We start from the raw sequence: 17,600 nt of genomic DNA, 5'->3' as shown, positions 1-17,600 counted from the left end.
TGCAGCATGGAGGGCGGAGAGTGAGGCTCTGCATTAGTCATTTTTGCTGCTCTCTCGCCTCCCTTTTTTTTTTTTTTTTTTTTTTTTAATAATAAAACTTGCATTCGGGTCACTCAGTGTGCTGGATGCTGTGTGAGTTGCTGCTTTCCCAGCCGGCTCGCAGCGCGGGAGCGCCGTGGCGCAGAGGCTTTTCGCTGGGGACTCGTGTTTGCGCTGCGATGGGATGAGCACCAGTACTGGCAGCAGCCCCGGCGAGAAATATTTGTGAATCGGGATGGGAGGGGATGACGGGAGATGGAGAGCCTTGTGTGAATCCTCTCCAAGCTCCACTTCCAGCCTCTCTGGCCAGCAAATGGGGAACATTTGTGGGAAACGAGCGTAAAAGCGGCCAAATCACAGAACCCAAACAACGCACACGGCCATCTGGCTATCCAATCCACCTCGCTGTCATCTATTGACCTGTGTTTGGGAGCTGTGTGTCCCAGCACCAGGATGGCTGAGCCCATGGATGGGACAGGAGGATGTCCCGTAAAATCCCTCGCTAGCATCTGCAGTCGGTGGGACGGGCTGGAAAGCCGAGGGCAGCCAGCCCCCAAAGCAGCTCCCGGCCATCTCCCACCTCCCCCTAAAGCTTGCTCACCTTCCTACTGGATCCATCCCTTGAAGTTGAATTGCTGAGCCTTCCACAGTGTGTTTTTCTCCTCCTGCCTTCTAAGACCAGCCGTGTCCCTGTCCAAACCAAGTCCCCTCCTGCCCCCTGCCCCGGGGCTCCCAGATCCTTGCTGTTTCTGGTTCCCCAGCCGCGCAGCGGGGCTGCCTCTGCTCCTTTGGCTGCTTGGCAAGGAGGCGGTGAGCGGGAGACGAAGCGAGCATCTTAAACACAGCTGGAAGCACTTCCCACGGTGCTGCCAGCCAAAGCTGTGGGACTGCTATACGGCCCTGCTGCCAACCCCTCTGTCCTCCTCCTCAGTGGACGTGTCCCCCTCCATCCTCCCCACACTGCGATGGCTTCACTGGGGGGACCGTGCTGGGTTTGTGCTTGTCCCCAGTGGGTGCAGGGGACTAAAACCACCGTGACACTTCAGATGATCCTTGGCCACATCCTAGGGACTGCCCTGCACTTTTCTCGAGAGCCAAGACATAAAGGACATGAACATGGGTGCGCCATGGCCAACACGGGCACTAACTCTCCCCAGTCCCCTCCGTGGTCGGCACGGTCGTATCCTGCAGGGTCCTGAGCACACATCGGCACAGGGAGCCCCCCCCCCCCCTCCCAGCAGGCACTGGCCATTTTGGGGTGCACAGAGTGATTTATAAGCCCCTTGGGGAGCAGGGGCTGGAGCAGTCCATCCCTGCAGCAGCCCCACGCAGCTGCGTTTGGAGCAGCTCATCTGCGTGCCTGGTGATTTATGGGGTAAGAGCATCCATCCCATCCCATCCCGTGGTGTTCAGCTGGTGGGAAGAGGAAGGGGGGGGGGGTGGGAGAAAAGCTTCTCATCACCAGCATCTGCAACACCTCCTAAAGCCCCTGCACGGACCCAGGAGGGATTAACAGCCTGTCCTGAGGGCTGAGCGGGGATTTTCACAGGGCTCGCTGTGAGAAACAGCCTGCCCCAGGCTGCTTTAAGGCAGGACCCTTCCCGACTGCAGCTCCAAGATAAACCACGGTGCGATCCTGCATACAGAAACAGAGACGTGAGGCATGGACAAGAAAGTCCTTCTGCTCCTGCCACCACCCGTCCCCTCTCCCCATGCCGCATACAATGGCACGGCAGCATGCCCGGCTGCTCTGTCGCAGTGGCTGGACCCGTGGCCCCAGGTGGCCGCATCCAGGCTCTGTTCCTCCCCTGCCGGGCCACCCCAGCAGGCAGGAGGCTGCCGGTAAATGTGCCGGGAGGTCACGGCCTCTGCTCCGCCGTGTGTGCCCCCATGGAGCTGCAGAGGAGCCCTGCAGAGCCCCGGGGCTGCTGCCTCCCCCCTCGCTCCTCCTGCGGCTGCCTCCGCTTCAAACCCTCCTGACTGCCAAGAACAGGACTTCAGCATCCCCATGCGGTCAGACAGATCTGTTTCTCCCCATTTAGGCTTTGCTCTCAGCTGTTCAGGCCCAGTGGGCTCCCAGCTCGGGTCCCTGCATCCTCTGTCCTGCAAGGGCAGGCTGCTGAGCTCCCGGGAGCATTCATGAAGGGGTGACGGGGTCATTCCTCAGGACCAGGGGTGCTTCAGAGAGGGTTGCAGAGGACAAGATGCAATTTTGGCTGCCCACTGGCTTTCCCTGGGCTGGGAAATGTGAGGAATCGCAGCTCTGGAGGGATGCAAGAGAAGGAGAGCCACGGACCCAGCTCTCAGGTGCGGTTAATGGAAGAAATTGGGCAAATCCAGCCTCGGTCTCGGCATGCACACCGCCACGGGCAGCAGGAGTCACCACCCAGCCGCTGACCGGGGACAGAGGCACGTAACCGGTCCCAGCGGGCACACCAGCAGCCACCAGCGTGCTGGCTTTCCAGCACAGGACAGCCGCCAAGCACCACCACCTCCTGGAGGCACCGCTCCTGTCGGCACAGCTCAGCACACGCCAGTAACACAGATATTTGAAAGCGTCTCCCCGGGGCACCCCTCCCTCCCTTATCTTAGAGGTCGGAGATCTAAGGGCCCACTACTGAAGGCTGATCTGAAGGCGAGGTTTATTCAAACACATATTTCACCCCGGCTCCTGGGGGAGAAGGGACCCGTGTAGGAGGCTGAGCGAAACCTGAGGCTGTGGGCACGGCCGGCTGGAAAGCACTGGGAAAGGTCACCGGGCCGGTGGCCTCGCATGTTCCCATCCCTGGTGGGAGTCTGTCAACCTGGTAAAATATTTACGTGCTGACTCTGGTGGGGGCTTTATTCTCCTTCACGCCATCGGCTTCCCTTGGCTGCTCCAAGCCCTCTGCGCCTCAGAGTGGGTTTAATCAGCTCAGGGCAGGGGGCGAAGGTGGAACGCACAGGTCCCTCCGTTAGGGGGAAAAACAAGGGGGGAGGCTGGTCTGTCAATTATTTGTGAGGGGAGGAAAACTGGTTTCTGTTGAGATTCACACGAGGGTGAAAGGGGCAGCAAAAAAACATCAGTGTTTCTGCACCTTACTGATGGGTTTGTGACCACGGGAGTGGGTTTCAGTCTAAATACACACGGTGCTTAACCAAATACAGAATTAACAGAATGAAACCCGCGCTCACACCAGTCAGGCCCACCAAGGGAGTAGGACAGGTCCACATAAAATCTGGGGGAGCGGAGCAGGGCAGAACGCCAGCACAGAGAAGGGTGCCCAGGACCTGCAGCTTGGCCACAGGGCTGAGGGCAGCTGTCCCCTCTCAGCAGCCCTCAGACCGGCGGTGCCACATGGCGGTGACATCCAGGGGTGTTGGCCTGGTCCTGACAGCAGCACCAGGTAATCTGGGAGGGAGACGAGTCCCTTGGTTTGACTGACTCAGGCAGAAAACATCAAGAGAGACACTGCGGATGGGCGGAGGTTTTTAGTTTGACCTTCCCGAAGGCCCGCACGGACATTTTGCGGCCTTCCCAAGATCGATGCCCCTGCAGCGGGGCAGCTGCCACCATCCCTCCCCTGCATATCGCTGTCCGGCTTGGCCACGGCCGTACTCCTGCTCCTGAAAACGAAGCCCTGGTGCTGGTGTAAATGAAGCAGCACAGGGAGGGATCGCCGCAGCAGCCTGGTGGGTGCCACCATGCCGTGGTGCCTGCAGGTCCCTGATAGACACCCGGCTGCGTGCAGTGGTCAGCATCCTCCCCACACCAAAACTCATCCCCCCCAGGCACCCTGCTGCAGCCCGTGCAGGACAACGGGTGAAAACACCTCATTTCTGAAGCAGGATTAGTGCAACTTTCCCCCAGAAGGAACGCCTGCACAGCTCCTTTTTCTTCAGAGGGCTGGTTTTGAAGCTGGCTGGTTCAACTGCAACAGTCCAGACTTCAAATTGAATCAGAAAGTCTGATTTCCAACAGCAACCAGATTAGGCCGAGAGCTGCGACCAGAGGAAGCAGCCCTGCCAATACACCTGCACAGACCTAATGTCACATAAACATTAGCAGGACTGACACTAATGCTTCGATTTCTGTAGTAAAGGACACTCACGCTCCCGTTCTTTCCGTTCCCTAACAGCTATGAGAATTCATGGCCCTATTCCCTCCTGTCCTTAGCCCACGGATGTACCACTATGTATGAGAGGTAATAAAAATTCAGGCAGGTTTACGAACTAGGGAAAGAATGTGAATCAATAAATAGGAACAGTGGTTTTATATTGTTTATTTTTAAAACATGAAACCCAAGCTGAATAGAAACCACAGAAATTACATTTAGTTCTTTTTTTTTTTTTTTTTAGTATTTGCAAACCAAAAAATTACAGTAAAAAATAGCTACATTACAATCAATAGAACTACAGAATTAAAAGTAAAGATACAAAAATGGGCTCAATCCTCTTTAACCCTCACAATTTAAAAACATTTTGGGTAAGTGCAGGAACTCTTCAAAGAAACTAGCAGGTTCAAAGTTTAAAAAAAAAATTATATATATTTATATATTATATATGTATATAAAGTGGTATGATATACAACCATTATGGTTAAGAAGAAAAAAACGAAACAGAGAAGTTACAAAAAGGCCAGGTACATGATCACCATTAGGTTTCTGTGCACAGTGTCCAAGAAAAAAAAACAAAACAAAAAACTTCCCTCTGAATGATGTGAATGAAACTCATGGGGCCTCCCGTTAACAAGGGACCTGAGGCACACGACGTGGCAGCTGGGCACCCGGCCCCAGCGCAGAGGACGATGAAAGAAATGAAGCTTTTCTGGGAGCCCAGTGCCCTCCTGCACAGAGGCCACTGGAGAAGTCTTTGTGGGAGATTAGAGGAGGAAGAGGAAGGAAGGAGTTTGGAATTGCATAGTGAGGAGCAATGTGGTATCAAATACGCAGAGCACCTAGAGCTTCATGCTACAGTTATCCTCTTTAGGAAAGGAATATTTTGAACTTTCTGGTTGTACATCAATTTATGTTCCACTTTGTTCACGCACGCAGCCACAGGGGCTGGGTGAGCACCCGGCAGCTCGGGGCCACTGGTGACCCAACCCTTCTCTCTCCCAGCTGGGCAACACACTCACCATCATGGCTCGGCAGGAGATCCCACTGTTCCCGCCAACAGCACGGACCGCTTGTTAGCCATCTAGGAACTGCTACCAAAGCATCCCACGCTTCTGCTGGGCCTCCTGGAAGGACTAGAGAAGCCATCCATCGCACGCACACAGATCACTTCTGGAAAACGAGAGTAGTTGGTGATGAAAGAAGCCACCTGGCCAAAGGTACGGATTAAGTCTGGTCGGGTCCCCTCTCTCAAGGTGTTAGATCTACTCCTTAGTATCTGCCTGGAGGGCTTCTCCCCTCCCACCCAGAGGTGTTCAGTGAGTTACTAACAGAGCTGTTTGCCAGGGGAAGACCCTGGCTTGGTCCCTATGTAGGAAGTACTTCAAAGACCCCTCTCTACCTAAGGAGAAACTCACCCACCTAATCTACACCTCAATCAGATGAGGTGGCTCTAAGCAACAAGCCAAGACAGTGCTCTCTTCTTCAAAGGGCTCAGCACGCAATTTCAGCTGCTGCTGGAAGGTGGGACCAGAAGTTAACGTGGGTTTATCCACACGGGTATCTGTACCTTGCTCGCACGGGTATCCATGCACTCCTGCCTGCTATCACCCCGCAGTACCAAGAGCTCTCACGAGCGATGGCTAAGCAGCCCCTCCAGAAGCTGTTTACTCTCAGAAAGGCCAAGCTTTTCATGTGAACACTACATATTTTTAGGGAACTGCTATGGAAATCCTGACTTGGGATCGCTGAAATCCCCATGTACTGTGTCCTCCTCAAAGCACTCAAATGAACATCCTTGCATCTTGGCTGAGATGACTGTACACGGAAAATTAACACCTATCAAATGGAGAAAACTTAAAAAGGACAGGAGGGGAAGGGAGCACTCCATCCTTCACATTTGGGTACATGGATGTACGCTAAAAATCTTAGCTTGAACCCTTTTATCAGCACATAAAATGAACTCAGTTTAATAGTACATACAGGATACAAACACTACAGTTATATTCCCAAGACAGCACAAGAAATTCACAGCCAAGTCTTGATTTGATTTCCTTTACAATTACAATGCAGTCTTGAACACTGGACGCAAGAGTCCAACATGCTATTTACATTTCACATTGTGGAGATGTTCGTGTGCTTGGAAGAGTTCTCAGTTCCAAAAGAAAAAGTCATTCACACATGATGATGCAGTGGAAATAAACCAAGCCAACCAGACAAGCCAATGACCACATTTGTGCTTCTGAAAAAGTAACATGAAGTGTCTTCACCGATGCAGTCACCTTCGACTGGACAAGCCGCCTTCCCTGTTGCAGTCAGTGAGGTGTCCAGAGGCCAGTCTCAGCTCCCCTGACTCCTGGACCCTTTTGTTAGCGACCAGTAACATGATTCATGTTCTGATAAGGTCAGCTGGGACACGCCAAGCGATACAGCCTCGGCGCTTTGTCACATTAAGAACAAAGACACACAATGGAAGAGAGAGAGGTCTCCACAGCTTTCCCCCCTACAGCTCGAAGAGTTTGGACTCCCTCAACCATGAATGCCATCCAGAACAGATGAGTCTTCGCCAGATAGCACCTGCTGTTCACCCGAGAGGGAGGCACAGAGTCTGGGAGATCTTGGCTTTTCCAAAGTCCACTCCTCAGACAAAGTGTGACCATATGGATGAGACTGATTACGTCGCAGCCATAAGAATAGGCAAAGGCCATCTGTTCTTCAGCAGATCCACTCAGACCAGCCTGCAGAAATGCCACACTGTCGCTCAAGGTTCCAGTAAAAAAAAAAAAAAAGGAAAAAGAAAAAGTACTAACAACAATAATAAAACAAAACCAAAACGTTTGTCTGTGTTTCCTATCCAGCGCTCTGCACAGCATGCAGCGGGGCAGCAGAGTTCCAGGATGCTTTACAAAAGTGCAATATCCATGTCAAGTAAAGGAAGTGCTGGCTGGACAAAAGTACACAGCTCACACTGCAGTCATGTTATGCTGGCCTCCAGAGAGCAAAATGTCATCTCCATAACATTCTTTCCAGTTATATTTTGAAGTCACAGAGCACATATCTCCACATCTGTGCCTTGCTGCAAGCCCCAAACGTTGTCAGAAGCTGTTCTGGGTGTTACGAGTGACTACGCCAAGCCTTGGAAGGAAGCAGGACAAGGTGGCTGCTGCATTAGGTGCTGCAAACAGGAGGCATAGGCTCCCCATGCCCCTCCTGGCACAGGCAACGCCACTGTGGCAATTTGGATCCAACCCCTCCCAAAATGCAATCACATCCATATTCAGGATGCTTTCTGTATACAGCAATGCCAGTATACAGAAGCACCTGTCCTCACAGGGTTCCCCACACCCTCCAGCCTTCAAAATGCTTGCCTTCAATGAGCAGGATCAGGCCACAGATTTTAGGGCAACCCCCCTACAAATGACAGCCGAAGCAGCAATCTGGGCACATCCTTGCAGGGACAGATGACAGTAGAACGATTTGTTCTTAGTAAGCATTATATGGCTCTTGCTTCTTTCTTCAAAGCGAGGGGAAGGTTCAGTCCCCCCTGGATAGCAGTTGCATACTTTGGGCCCTGCAAGCTAACCATGCCACGTGCTTGCATGCCCGGGGTCTTCTGGTAGGCTTTAAGACAAGGTGGAAAACCTGGTGCTCATGAGCCACAGAAATCCCTCCATACAAGCTGCGGCTATGTTTCCCTGCCCTTGTAATTTGATAACACCGAGGTATGTTTCAGTGTGAAGCCCCTCAAATGCGTCTGAAAGGCCTACTCAGTCCTGAGCAAGAAAATCCTGCTTCCACAGATTTACGGTGAAGTGTGAAGTTTTCTCCCAAACCTTCTCTTCCTGGCTGCGCGGTGCCTTGTCTTCCCTTTCTCCCTCACTCCTTTGAATGGTACAAGCTGGCCTACAGCTTTTTGTTCTGTTAGTGGTTTATCTTCTTAAGAGGAGCTCAAAGCTTGCTTTCCAAAGAGCTGGTACCCTTTGAGAGCAAACACCATCATTGCGAGGAGCAATCCTTACCTCACTGCAAGAAGGCAACTGACTTGAGTAAAGGCAGATTGGTAGATTTTGTGCCCCGTACAGCAAACGTGGGGTAAATGGACACCAAGCCTGAACGTCACCGACGTGAAGATTAACTGCCTCTGCCAATGGCTCAACTCCAGTTTGAGGGATATTTCCCACTTTATTTCTTCTGCCAGTTATTTAATATCATGCTCAGCAGCCACACTGCTGCTCAGAGGTTAAAAAACAAAAACAAAAAACACCAACAGAAGGAACATCATAGTTTCCCTACTGAAAGGCCAGTACTCTACAGTACTACTAGCTGCCCAAGAGGCAGCCTGCTCTTCCAGTAGTAAGTGGTCAGTGTCCTTTGGAGCACTGCTCGTCAGTGGAAAGTACAGCACCAATGGAGGATGTTGCCCTTTGCAGGCACCCAGCTGCCCCTTTGCAAGCCTTGTTCTAGCTCATGCCTAGAAAAATGCCTACATGTGCCTGAATATGGTCAGATAGTGGTTAGCAATGTGCCTTGAAAAACAAAAACAAATAGAAAAAAATATGTTCTGACAGTCACAACATTCTCCAAATGCCCAAATGATGGCATTTGTGTTTCTGATTCCGGAGCACAGAAGATATACTGAGGATTTTGTGAGTTTGTTAGGACTGAGGCTCCATAAAACTTCCTTCAGTGCCAGTTCAGCAACCCTGTGCTGTAAACTGTGATTAAAAAAGAAAATGAATAAAAAAAGAAAAATAAAGTCCACCAGAGTTCACAGGTCACTCCTGCAGGGAGTTTGCATTTGCTATAAATCCATTGGTGCTTGCAGTCCCTCTTGCTTTTGCAAGCTGACTGTCCCAAAAGACCTAATATCAGAGAGCTGAAACTCTTCAGTGCAAAAAAAAAAAAAAAGAAAAAACCAACCAAAAAAAAAACAACCAAAAAAAACCAACCATAAAGTCTTACAAGTCTTTTCCTGGAAAAGTTTGGCACCAAGTGGGTGGTGGCTGGCTCCTGTTTGTTCTGTGTGTTGGCCTCATAAAAGCAGCACCGAGAACGCCATCTGCAAGTACCTGGGCTTCCCTGGTGGAGCAGAGAGGTCAGGTTCAGAGCAATGGACCGGGTACTTAGGTGGTGCTGTGACCCCCTGCTCCTCCTGGAGAATTCACAGGCTAGATAGAGTGGGAAAGAAAACAGCACTTTCTTAATTGTTTTTTTTTTTCGTTACCATGCTAGTGGAGTGGTTTTCTCTAGAAAAGAGCCACAGGCTCACAGATTACAGTGGATATACAGTGACACCAAGAGGCAGGGGTTTCCCTCCTCCCTCACACAGGGCGCTGGACCAGAGGACTCCCCCCCAGATGCTGTATTGTGCATTGGCTCAGCTTCCCCTCGTTGGTCGCTAGTCACAGACACCAAAACTCTGTCTCTTCAGCGTTTGACAGACCAAGCAGCTCCACTGATCCCACTGCAGAAGTAAGAAGAGACCTACCACCATCTTTCACCGCATTCTTCTGAGGAACAGAAGGGGAAAAAATGGGGGCAGAATATATTCACCAACATTTTCTATCGGGCTACTCTGTTAAAGCTGGCCCCAGGCAGCTGGAATCCAGGACAGGATGGTAATCTCTTGGTTGCTTGCCTGTACGTGCTTGCTCTCTCTTGCACATCAGGTACAGCAAAGTGAAGGCTTAAATTCAAAAGGGGCTTCCACTCCAGTGGGCAGGTACCAGGTTGGAGGGGTGGTCTGGGCTGGAGAAACAGGAGCTGCACTGGATTTTGGGCAGAACAGCAGGATTGTTCTACGAGGACAGCACAGGGGCACAGCAGTTGGCACATTGTTTTGTCTGACTGCACATGTGGGTTTTCTTGTTTTGTTTTTGTTTTTTGCCTTTTTTTTTTTTTTGCTTTAGCTTTTTCATTTTAATGCACGCTGCCAGCATCTGGACGAGGTTGGTTGGTGGCGAGGTATTTGGCTCTCATGCTGGAGGTGTACTGGAGGAAGACAAGAAAAAAAAACAAAACAAACAACAGAACAGAAAAGTCAGTCATAATGACTAATGTAAGCATGGAACGACAGACTACGACCGCCTCCCAGCATAAAATGGTCTGTATTTACTGCATATCAAGGAGCTGCTGGCTTGGTCTGACAAGGAAAATTTCACAAATCATTGAGTAGCCAAGTCTGAATAACATACTGTCAAGCCTGTTGCAAGGTTGATGGCCAGGTCGGTGCAGATGGGCTAATGATTTAACCAAGCTCTCAATGGAGAAGGAAATCCAACAGTCATCGAGTCAAATTATGCCATATTTCACTTGGGAGAACAGAGGGAAATGGAAATGATGCAGATGTAAAAACCCACCACATACCTTCGTCCTCAATTAGTCACGTTGACAGAAAAAGGAGGTTGAAAAGGAAACGGAAATAAAGTACATTGCATTTTACTGCAACGAGGGCATAAGAAGACTGCATGCGTCGCAGATGGACAGTTCGAAAGAAAAGCGTGGAAGAATGAATCTTTGTGAACAATTTATGCCTGAGAGAGAAGAGACCCCGCCAGACCGGCAACAGGCTGCCATCCCACAAGATGATATTAGCTAACAGTTATCAGATGGTTAATCATCCACCAATGGCTTGGGATCCAGCCTGCGTACCACGCAGTGGTAGACAAGACTCCAGCCTGGGGGTGAGAAAAGAAATTCACAAAGATGAGAGGTGCCTTTGGTTTGGGGGTTGTTTTCTTCTTTTTTTATTCCAAGCAAGGTAATCCAAAACAGCTCCCAGAAACTACAAGGGGAACCTATGCCATTCAGTTTTGACTACTGAGCTGAAAAGCATGCAAATCACACACCGCAGTAAGAACAAAAGTCTTTGTCTTTTTATGCCAATGTGTTCCACGCCTTCATCATGGCTACTGCTTCTGGGACTCTGCTACCATGTTACTAACAACCAAGCAATGACGACAGGTATTTTTTTCCTCTTTTTATACCAGTAAGAGCTTGAATAATTCTATAATATCCACATCTTACTTCCCAAGAGTGCTTTTCAGCATACTGACTTTTTATCACCTTTAAAATTGTACCACATGAAATAGCCAGTTAAGCTGGCAAAGAGACAACTGAAAGGCAGTTCCCCACCAGGAGGTAGGATTTATCTTGCACGCTGGGAAAGAACATTATGAGGCATCCTTAGGCTCTCAAAAGCTCAGATATTCAAAGGGGTTTTCAGAGAGTTAACGGTATTTTAATCAGTTTTCCTTCACAGACCAAACCGGGCTGAACCTCTGCACAATAGAAGAGAGAGACTGCTCCTTTAGCAGGGCTGACCCCATCAGCACAAGATGAAGACACCTGAGGCTTATTTGCACACTCAACTTTTAGTGTCTTCCATAATTGGAAAACTTTCGGCAGAAAATGGATCTTAATATAAAACTCTGGCCCAGAAATGGCATCTATATTTAGAAGACAAAGGGTACGTATGTTCTTTCTCTTTTTAAGATGTATTTTTTTTTGCCACTGAGAAAGAAAAAGTAGAAAATACCAAGCTGAGCCAGTTGAACTGTATATTCTATACAGTTTATGAAGTATGATTACTGTTTCAGAAATGAAGCTTAGGGCATTATTAAAACATATGGGACTAACCCAACAGGCTCAAAGAGGCTTAGAAGTCAAAGAGCTTTCTCACAGGATAAGTAGGACGCATTTCAGATAGCATACTGCTGAAATTACCAGCCAAGCATCATGCTAAAAAGAGGGTCTTAGAGGGCATTTGATTGCTCATTTTCCATTTGTATTCTATACGTGAAGTGTCATAGGAGATGAGTATGAACACAGAACTTGCAGTTGCTAAGGTTTTTTAAGAAGTACTTAGAAAAAAAATCAAGGATCATGGAAGGTCATTGTGCATCTTGCTAGACAAATCATAAAGATTCAGCACACAACTTGCAGCATCAACTTTCTTTAGAACATTACAAATCAAGGAAGGCCAATTGATGAACTGCATTTCAAGGATGTACAGAGTACAATCATTGTGGAGGGAGAAGCTGAAAAGAATTCACTCTTCCCTCCTCCAAGAAAAAAACACCACAGTTGTTTAAGAGACACTGAAACAAAGTAATCAGGATCATGAGATTTGGACAGTCAAGCAGAGAGCATTTTACATTCAAACCTACCTGCAAATCCACCACAAGGAACAAATCAAGACTCAATAGTCAGAGTTAGGGCTGATGTTCTCTCCTTAACGCAGGATTTTTGCACCTTTGAACCTTTTCCCATTACAGTTTGAACCAGTTACTCCTTCTGTTAAAGTATATATTTAATGACCGTGAAAAGTATGGTTGAAAACTGGAAGCAGAGAGCTAACACTTCTGCACACCCCTCATGAGCAGCACAGCTCTACAAGCGTGCATTGAATCTTTTGTCACTGTGTTAGGTTCACTGTATGAATGTTTTGCTCCATATGCTGTTGGCAGTCTCTCGCCCAAGTCCTTCAGTCCTCCGCTGGGAAGCAAAGGAAAGATGTTGTGGAATACACAGATCCCTACATCTAGACAGGCCAATAGATGAAGATGTATCAGCACAAACTTGCCAGTCACATGTATATGAAACCAAAATGTATTATCCACGGTTAAAATAACTTTAGACTTCAGTTCCCTTAAAAAAAAATCTAAAGAAAGACTTCTAAGCCTGAGCACAACAATTCAGAGCTCAGGAGGTCTTGGTCCCTGTTCAGAGGTAACCTGGATACAGTGCCTGACAGAGCCATAAGGTACGCAGTTGCATTTAGTTTCTTTTAAAGAGGAGCTTTCATAGAAGGTTAAAGAACATGCACAATGCATCGATTCTTCCAGTACTCTCAGCGCCCAGGTGCCTATATGCCCTCTCACACCTTTCTGAACCCATCACGGATGACAGGACCTTCACCACGCTGTTAGCTCCCCTGAGCAGGGCACCTAACAGCCTTCTTGTTGCCATTTCTCCAGGTGTCTCGTGTTATTCCACACAACACACCTCTCAGTCACTTACCAGTCAGCTAGGACAAACACAGCTGATTGCACGCAAGTTTATGTTTGCATTTCTTAAAAGAAAGCGTCTCTTCTTTACATCTAGCCTTGCTGAGGGCATAAAAACTTTGATAGGCATAATTTGCCAGCACATAAAAGTTAGGTGCTTAACGCATGTAGCCTGCATACAAAGGAATCACTGGTTGCAAAAACTAATACAAATTAATGAGAATAATCCTTTAATTTTAGAGATCATGAATTCTACCAAGTCCTGTGAACTGTGCAGATCATGAATACTTCACTGCTAACTGAGCTATGCTGGAAGATCACTTACCACGTGAAACCATGACTCCAAGTAAAAACCATTTACTGTTTGTGGTTAAAAAAACACATACATCTCTTTTTGGCTACCCTGACTTTGATTTCCTGCCAGAGCTGTTCAGGTAAGCCAATGAAGACCAAAGCTTCTGGAGTCAAGTTCTTAAAAGCTGATCCACCTCTCAAATAGCTACAGCACAGTAAACACACAGGCTTTGGTATCATTATGTATGGGAGGTACAACATGGAGGGAAACAGCTAATTCCAGCCAGTGGGTTCTGAATTCAAAGGGACTTAAGTTTTCCAAGTCAAAAGAACAGAGCTTCTGTTTGTTTTGTTTGTTTTTAAAGTCTTGGAAAGAATGCAATGGCTTTTTCTTAGCCCTGCAGACAGCCACATTAAACTCTGGGTGTGACCTTAGGTAAACAGAAGACAGTCAAGACTGAAATGAGGTCATGTTCCAGCCCAGAGGGTATCTCAAATCCAGAATGAAGACTAGAATTTCCCCCCCCAGACAATATTTTATGGGATAGACCCATAAGCAGTTTTCTAGCTTTGCTATGATACCACCTGCAGGAATCAGAAAGCAGAAAAGACACCACAAGCCCAAGAGCAGTCTTTACAAGACTTCAGATTGAAGAAAGTCGTGACCCTTTCAAGGGTGCTAGCACCATGCTTCAAGACAAGTTTGTGTTCATGCACCATGGGAGAAGGCACCAAGACACCCAGTTCAGCCAGCACACCTCCCAGCACATCACAAGGCAGGCAGACAAATGGCACGAGGCAGCAAGAAGGCAGACCAAGCAGCAGTGTGACAGAAAGGAACCCAATGGGAGGCTAAGTCCCAACAAGAACAGCAGAAATGGAGGAACAGCAGCTTTATGGACGTGTCTTTCTGGGAACAGACTGTAAGATTCGGGCCTTTGGCTGCATGGGCCAAAAGCAGCAGGCCTTTGTTCCAGCTGGAACCAACACCTTCCGGTTTTGGCTGTGGCTCCCTTGATGGAGCAACGCTGTCCTTTACACCAAGTGAGTTGCATGGGTGTTGTAATTATACCCTGTATTCAACCAGGCTAAAAACTACAAGGCCTAAGGCAGTCTAGCTGCCTTTCTCTGTCTGCACGTGGCTTTCTCATGGACCACCGTGAGGGAGGACACACTGGCTACCTCGGAGAACACCCACAACAGCAGCACGCTGGGAATTCAGACGGTGAAATGATGCTAAGAGGGCCCTGTTCAGAGCCAATGGGAGATGGATGGAATGATTTGGACACACACAGATCAAACAAAACAGTAAAAGGTTTGGAAACAGAATGAAATAGATCTTAGTGCTCGTATCTGGACCCTTCAGGATTATTTTTTTTTTAAACTTACTCCTTTCTGACTTTAAATGCGAGGATAAAAGGAGGAGCTGCACACAGATCTAACAGGCATTGAAACAACTCTTTAGGACAGGCCACCATTACCAGCTAGGATCTTTCAACAGATTAAAAATCCTACTGAGGAACTTAAAGCATGTGGCAGATAAGTATCTCTGGTTGTGGGCACATGCTGCTATGACCAGTCAATACAAAGAGAACAGCAGCAGGGCTCAGGGGATGCCAAAAAGTTGAAATAAGACACCCTGTCCTGGCTGAAAAGCTGCTAGATTGGTTCTTGCTAGAAAATGGCTTCTTGGGATGGGAGAACTTTTGTTCTGCATTTGAAGTGCAATGTTATTTGTACATTTAAGCAGTGCTCAGTACTAAGTGTTTAAGCTGTTCTCCAGCGTGGGCTCTGATTTAAAGCAGCCGTGAGTTAGCCTTTAGGAGGCACGGGCCTCTCCAACCATCACATCGTGCACCAGAAGCCTTTCCAAGGTTAATAATGCTCCTTCAGTCTGCACCAGAGCACAACTACGTAACTTTAACCCTTGGCAGGAGGGAATGGGGTGGGAGGTGCAGAGGAAAGGAATGTGAAGAAATAAAAGGCACTGGCCTGGGATAAACAGTGCAGGGATGACAGGAGTGGTTGGGAGTGGAGAAGGGGTTGAGCAAGAAGGACCTTTTTTTCCAGTACCTGTTCCATTTGCGGGCGCTGTTACCAGTATGTCCGTGCACTGTCCGAGGGCTTAAGCTGCCAGCTCATATGGCTGCTACTGTCCATGGCAGCCAAATACAACTGTGATGACGCAAGAAAGAGAGAAAAAGAGAGTGCAGCCTCAACGTGCATGAAAAACACAGTGCAAGCAAGTGAAACGCTGTGGTGTGTGTCGGTGACAAGGTGGTCTCTACAACCCTAAGGGGATAGCCCTGTGGCAAGAAGGAGAAAACAGAAGGAATGAGAGGAGGGAAAAACAAACAAACAAACAAAAAGCCAGGAAAAGTAACGGACAAACAATGCAGCAGGATCATCACATCTTAGTTTTCACCATCTGTTCTCAGAAAGAAGCTAAATGGAATATATCAGCCTTGTCCACACATTGGACGTACCCTGTTGAGATGACAAACCCCCTCCTCCTCCCAGAAAGAGGCAGGGATATGCACATTAATATTCTGTTTTTATCACTCTCTTTCTAACAGATAATTTGCTACAAACAGGTCCTGCAAGTTCTTCCGCTTCCATACAGTCTCAGTCACCTACTATGGAGAGCTGTGAATAGAAAACCAAACCAAAAAAAAAAAAGGGCAAAAAAAAACACACAAAAAAAACAACCAAATAACAATAAAACAGAAAATCCCCCTGTCCCCTGCTGCCTGTCTGTACACCAGGATAGCAGACAGTATTTGCCTTCTCTCCACTGCCCATCTACTATCAGTACATCCCTCCAGAAAAGACATTTATTTTACAGCCTATTCCTTGCTTCACCTAGGCAGAAGCTCCCTTTTTCTACAGGAGCAGCGATGCACTCTCCCCTCCTCCTCCAGCTCCTACACTTCCCTACAGACCATATTGGCGGCTGTCAAGTCAAGTTCCGCTGGAAAAAAAAGATAAATCTTGTAAATCTCAAAAAATAAACCTCTTCTCAGAAGCCAGCCTAAAGGCACCAGGACTCGGATCCCCCTTCAGGGTATTAATGCAAACAGCTACCGAAGAACCAGGGAATGTCTTGCGTAACTGCAGCCCCTGTGGAAAGGAGCGTGCTTTTTCAGAAGCATGAGAGCTGTAGGGGAAGGGGAGGCACGACCGTGGCCTACAGACACTGAACAAACATATGCCTTGGCAGGTCTAGAGGCAGGAAATGCCAGTGGTAAAGCAAGCTCTTGCCATACCGTACTGTGTGCGGCACGCCAGCTCCTCCCGAGGACTGTCGCATTGCTGAGAGCAGATAAAGCTACCAGAGGTCGTGTTTCACAATACCAGGGATTGGAAAAAAAAATCTGTATTTTTAAGAAGGTTGCAAGAAACCTGACCAAGTACCAAGATAAGGCTCAACCTTCCAGTTTTCCTCTTTCTCTACGGTGAGATGAACTGGTCATTTTGAAGTGAAAACATGAATGTGATGTCCCCCTTCCCACCACAGTTCCTACTCCATCCTCCCCATGAATTTGAATCATGCACCACTGAGTGTATTTTCTTTACCTATACCTGAAGACTGGCTGATTATTAAACATGCTACTACTCATCCTCTGTAATCACACCACCAAGTTAACGAGCACTGCGATGGCATGTTCTCCAGGTTCTGGCATAAGGTTCACAGGATCCAGTGAAGGAGGGCAAGATTCATCTAGTTCTTACACATACATGAAGGCATGCCCATGTTTTATCCAGCATACTGAAATGGCTACCAGGCCACTCCAAATATCAAAACCTTCCATGAAAGTGTTTTTTCTTTTTCCCTCCGTAGGAAATTAAATACAAAAACAGATTCTAAAGAAAGTAAAATAGTTGTGAAACAAAGATTAAAAAAAAAAATCTCAACAGCAACAAAAAAATACAAATTTCATCCTACTGTCTCTTTAGGGCAGATTAAGGAGAGAGGTTCAGCAATAACTCTGAATTTACTGCTTTAACAAATTTCTTTGTAAACTTGAGGAACCAGTGCCACAGATAGCAAGAATACTGCATGCAAGTGAATCATCCTGCTGAAGTCACCCACCAAGACACTCATGCATTTCAGTGGTGGCAGGACTGGGCCCATAGGATTACCAGTGTTAACAGATTTAGTTTT

General features: G+C 47.9%; 1 protein-coding gene across 3 annotated transcripts in view; it reads right to left on the bottom strand.

Moving 5' to 3' along the window:
* Window positions 1-4,285: 4,285 nt before the first annotated feature.
* The window catches only part of TTYH3 (tweety family member 3), a 79,248-nt gene continuing 65,933 nt past the window's right edge, over window positions 4,286-17,600 (bottom strand). For 2 of the 3 annotated variants that reach the window (XM_083800598.1, XM_083800599.1), the window contains one exon: window positions 4,286-10,124. In XM_083800598.1, the coding sequence (XP_083656724.1) occupies window positions 10,053-10,124 (72 nt within the window). In that variant the 3' untranslated portion in view covers window positions 4,286-10,052. Of the gene's footprint in view, window positions 10,125-15,508; window positions 15,611-17,600 lie in introns of all 3 variants that reach the window. The other variant, XM_083800597.1, reaches the window with a different exon arrangement.

The sequence above is a fragment of the Anser anser genome (genome assembly GCF_964211835.1).
Source record: "Anser anser genome assembly, chromosome: 15".
NCBI lineage: Eukaryota > Metazoa > Chordata > Aves > Anseriformes > Anatidae > Anser > Anser anser.
The sequence above is the reverse complement of the archived record's forward strand: the minus strand, read 5'-3'. Positions and strand labels throughout refer to the sequence as shown.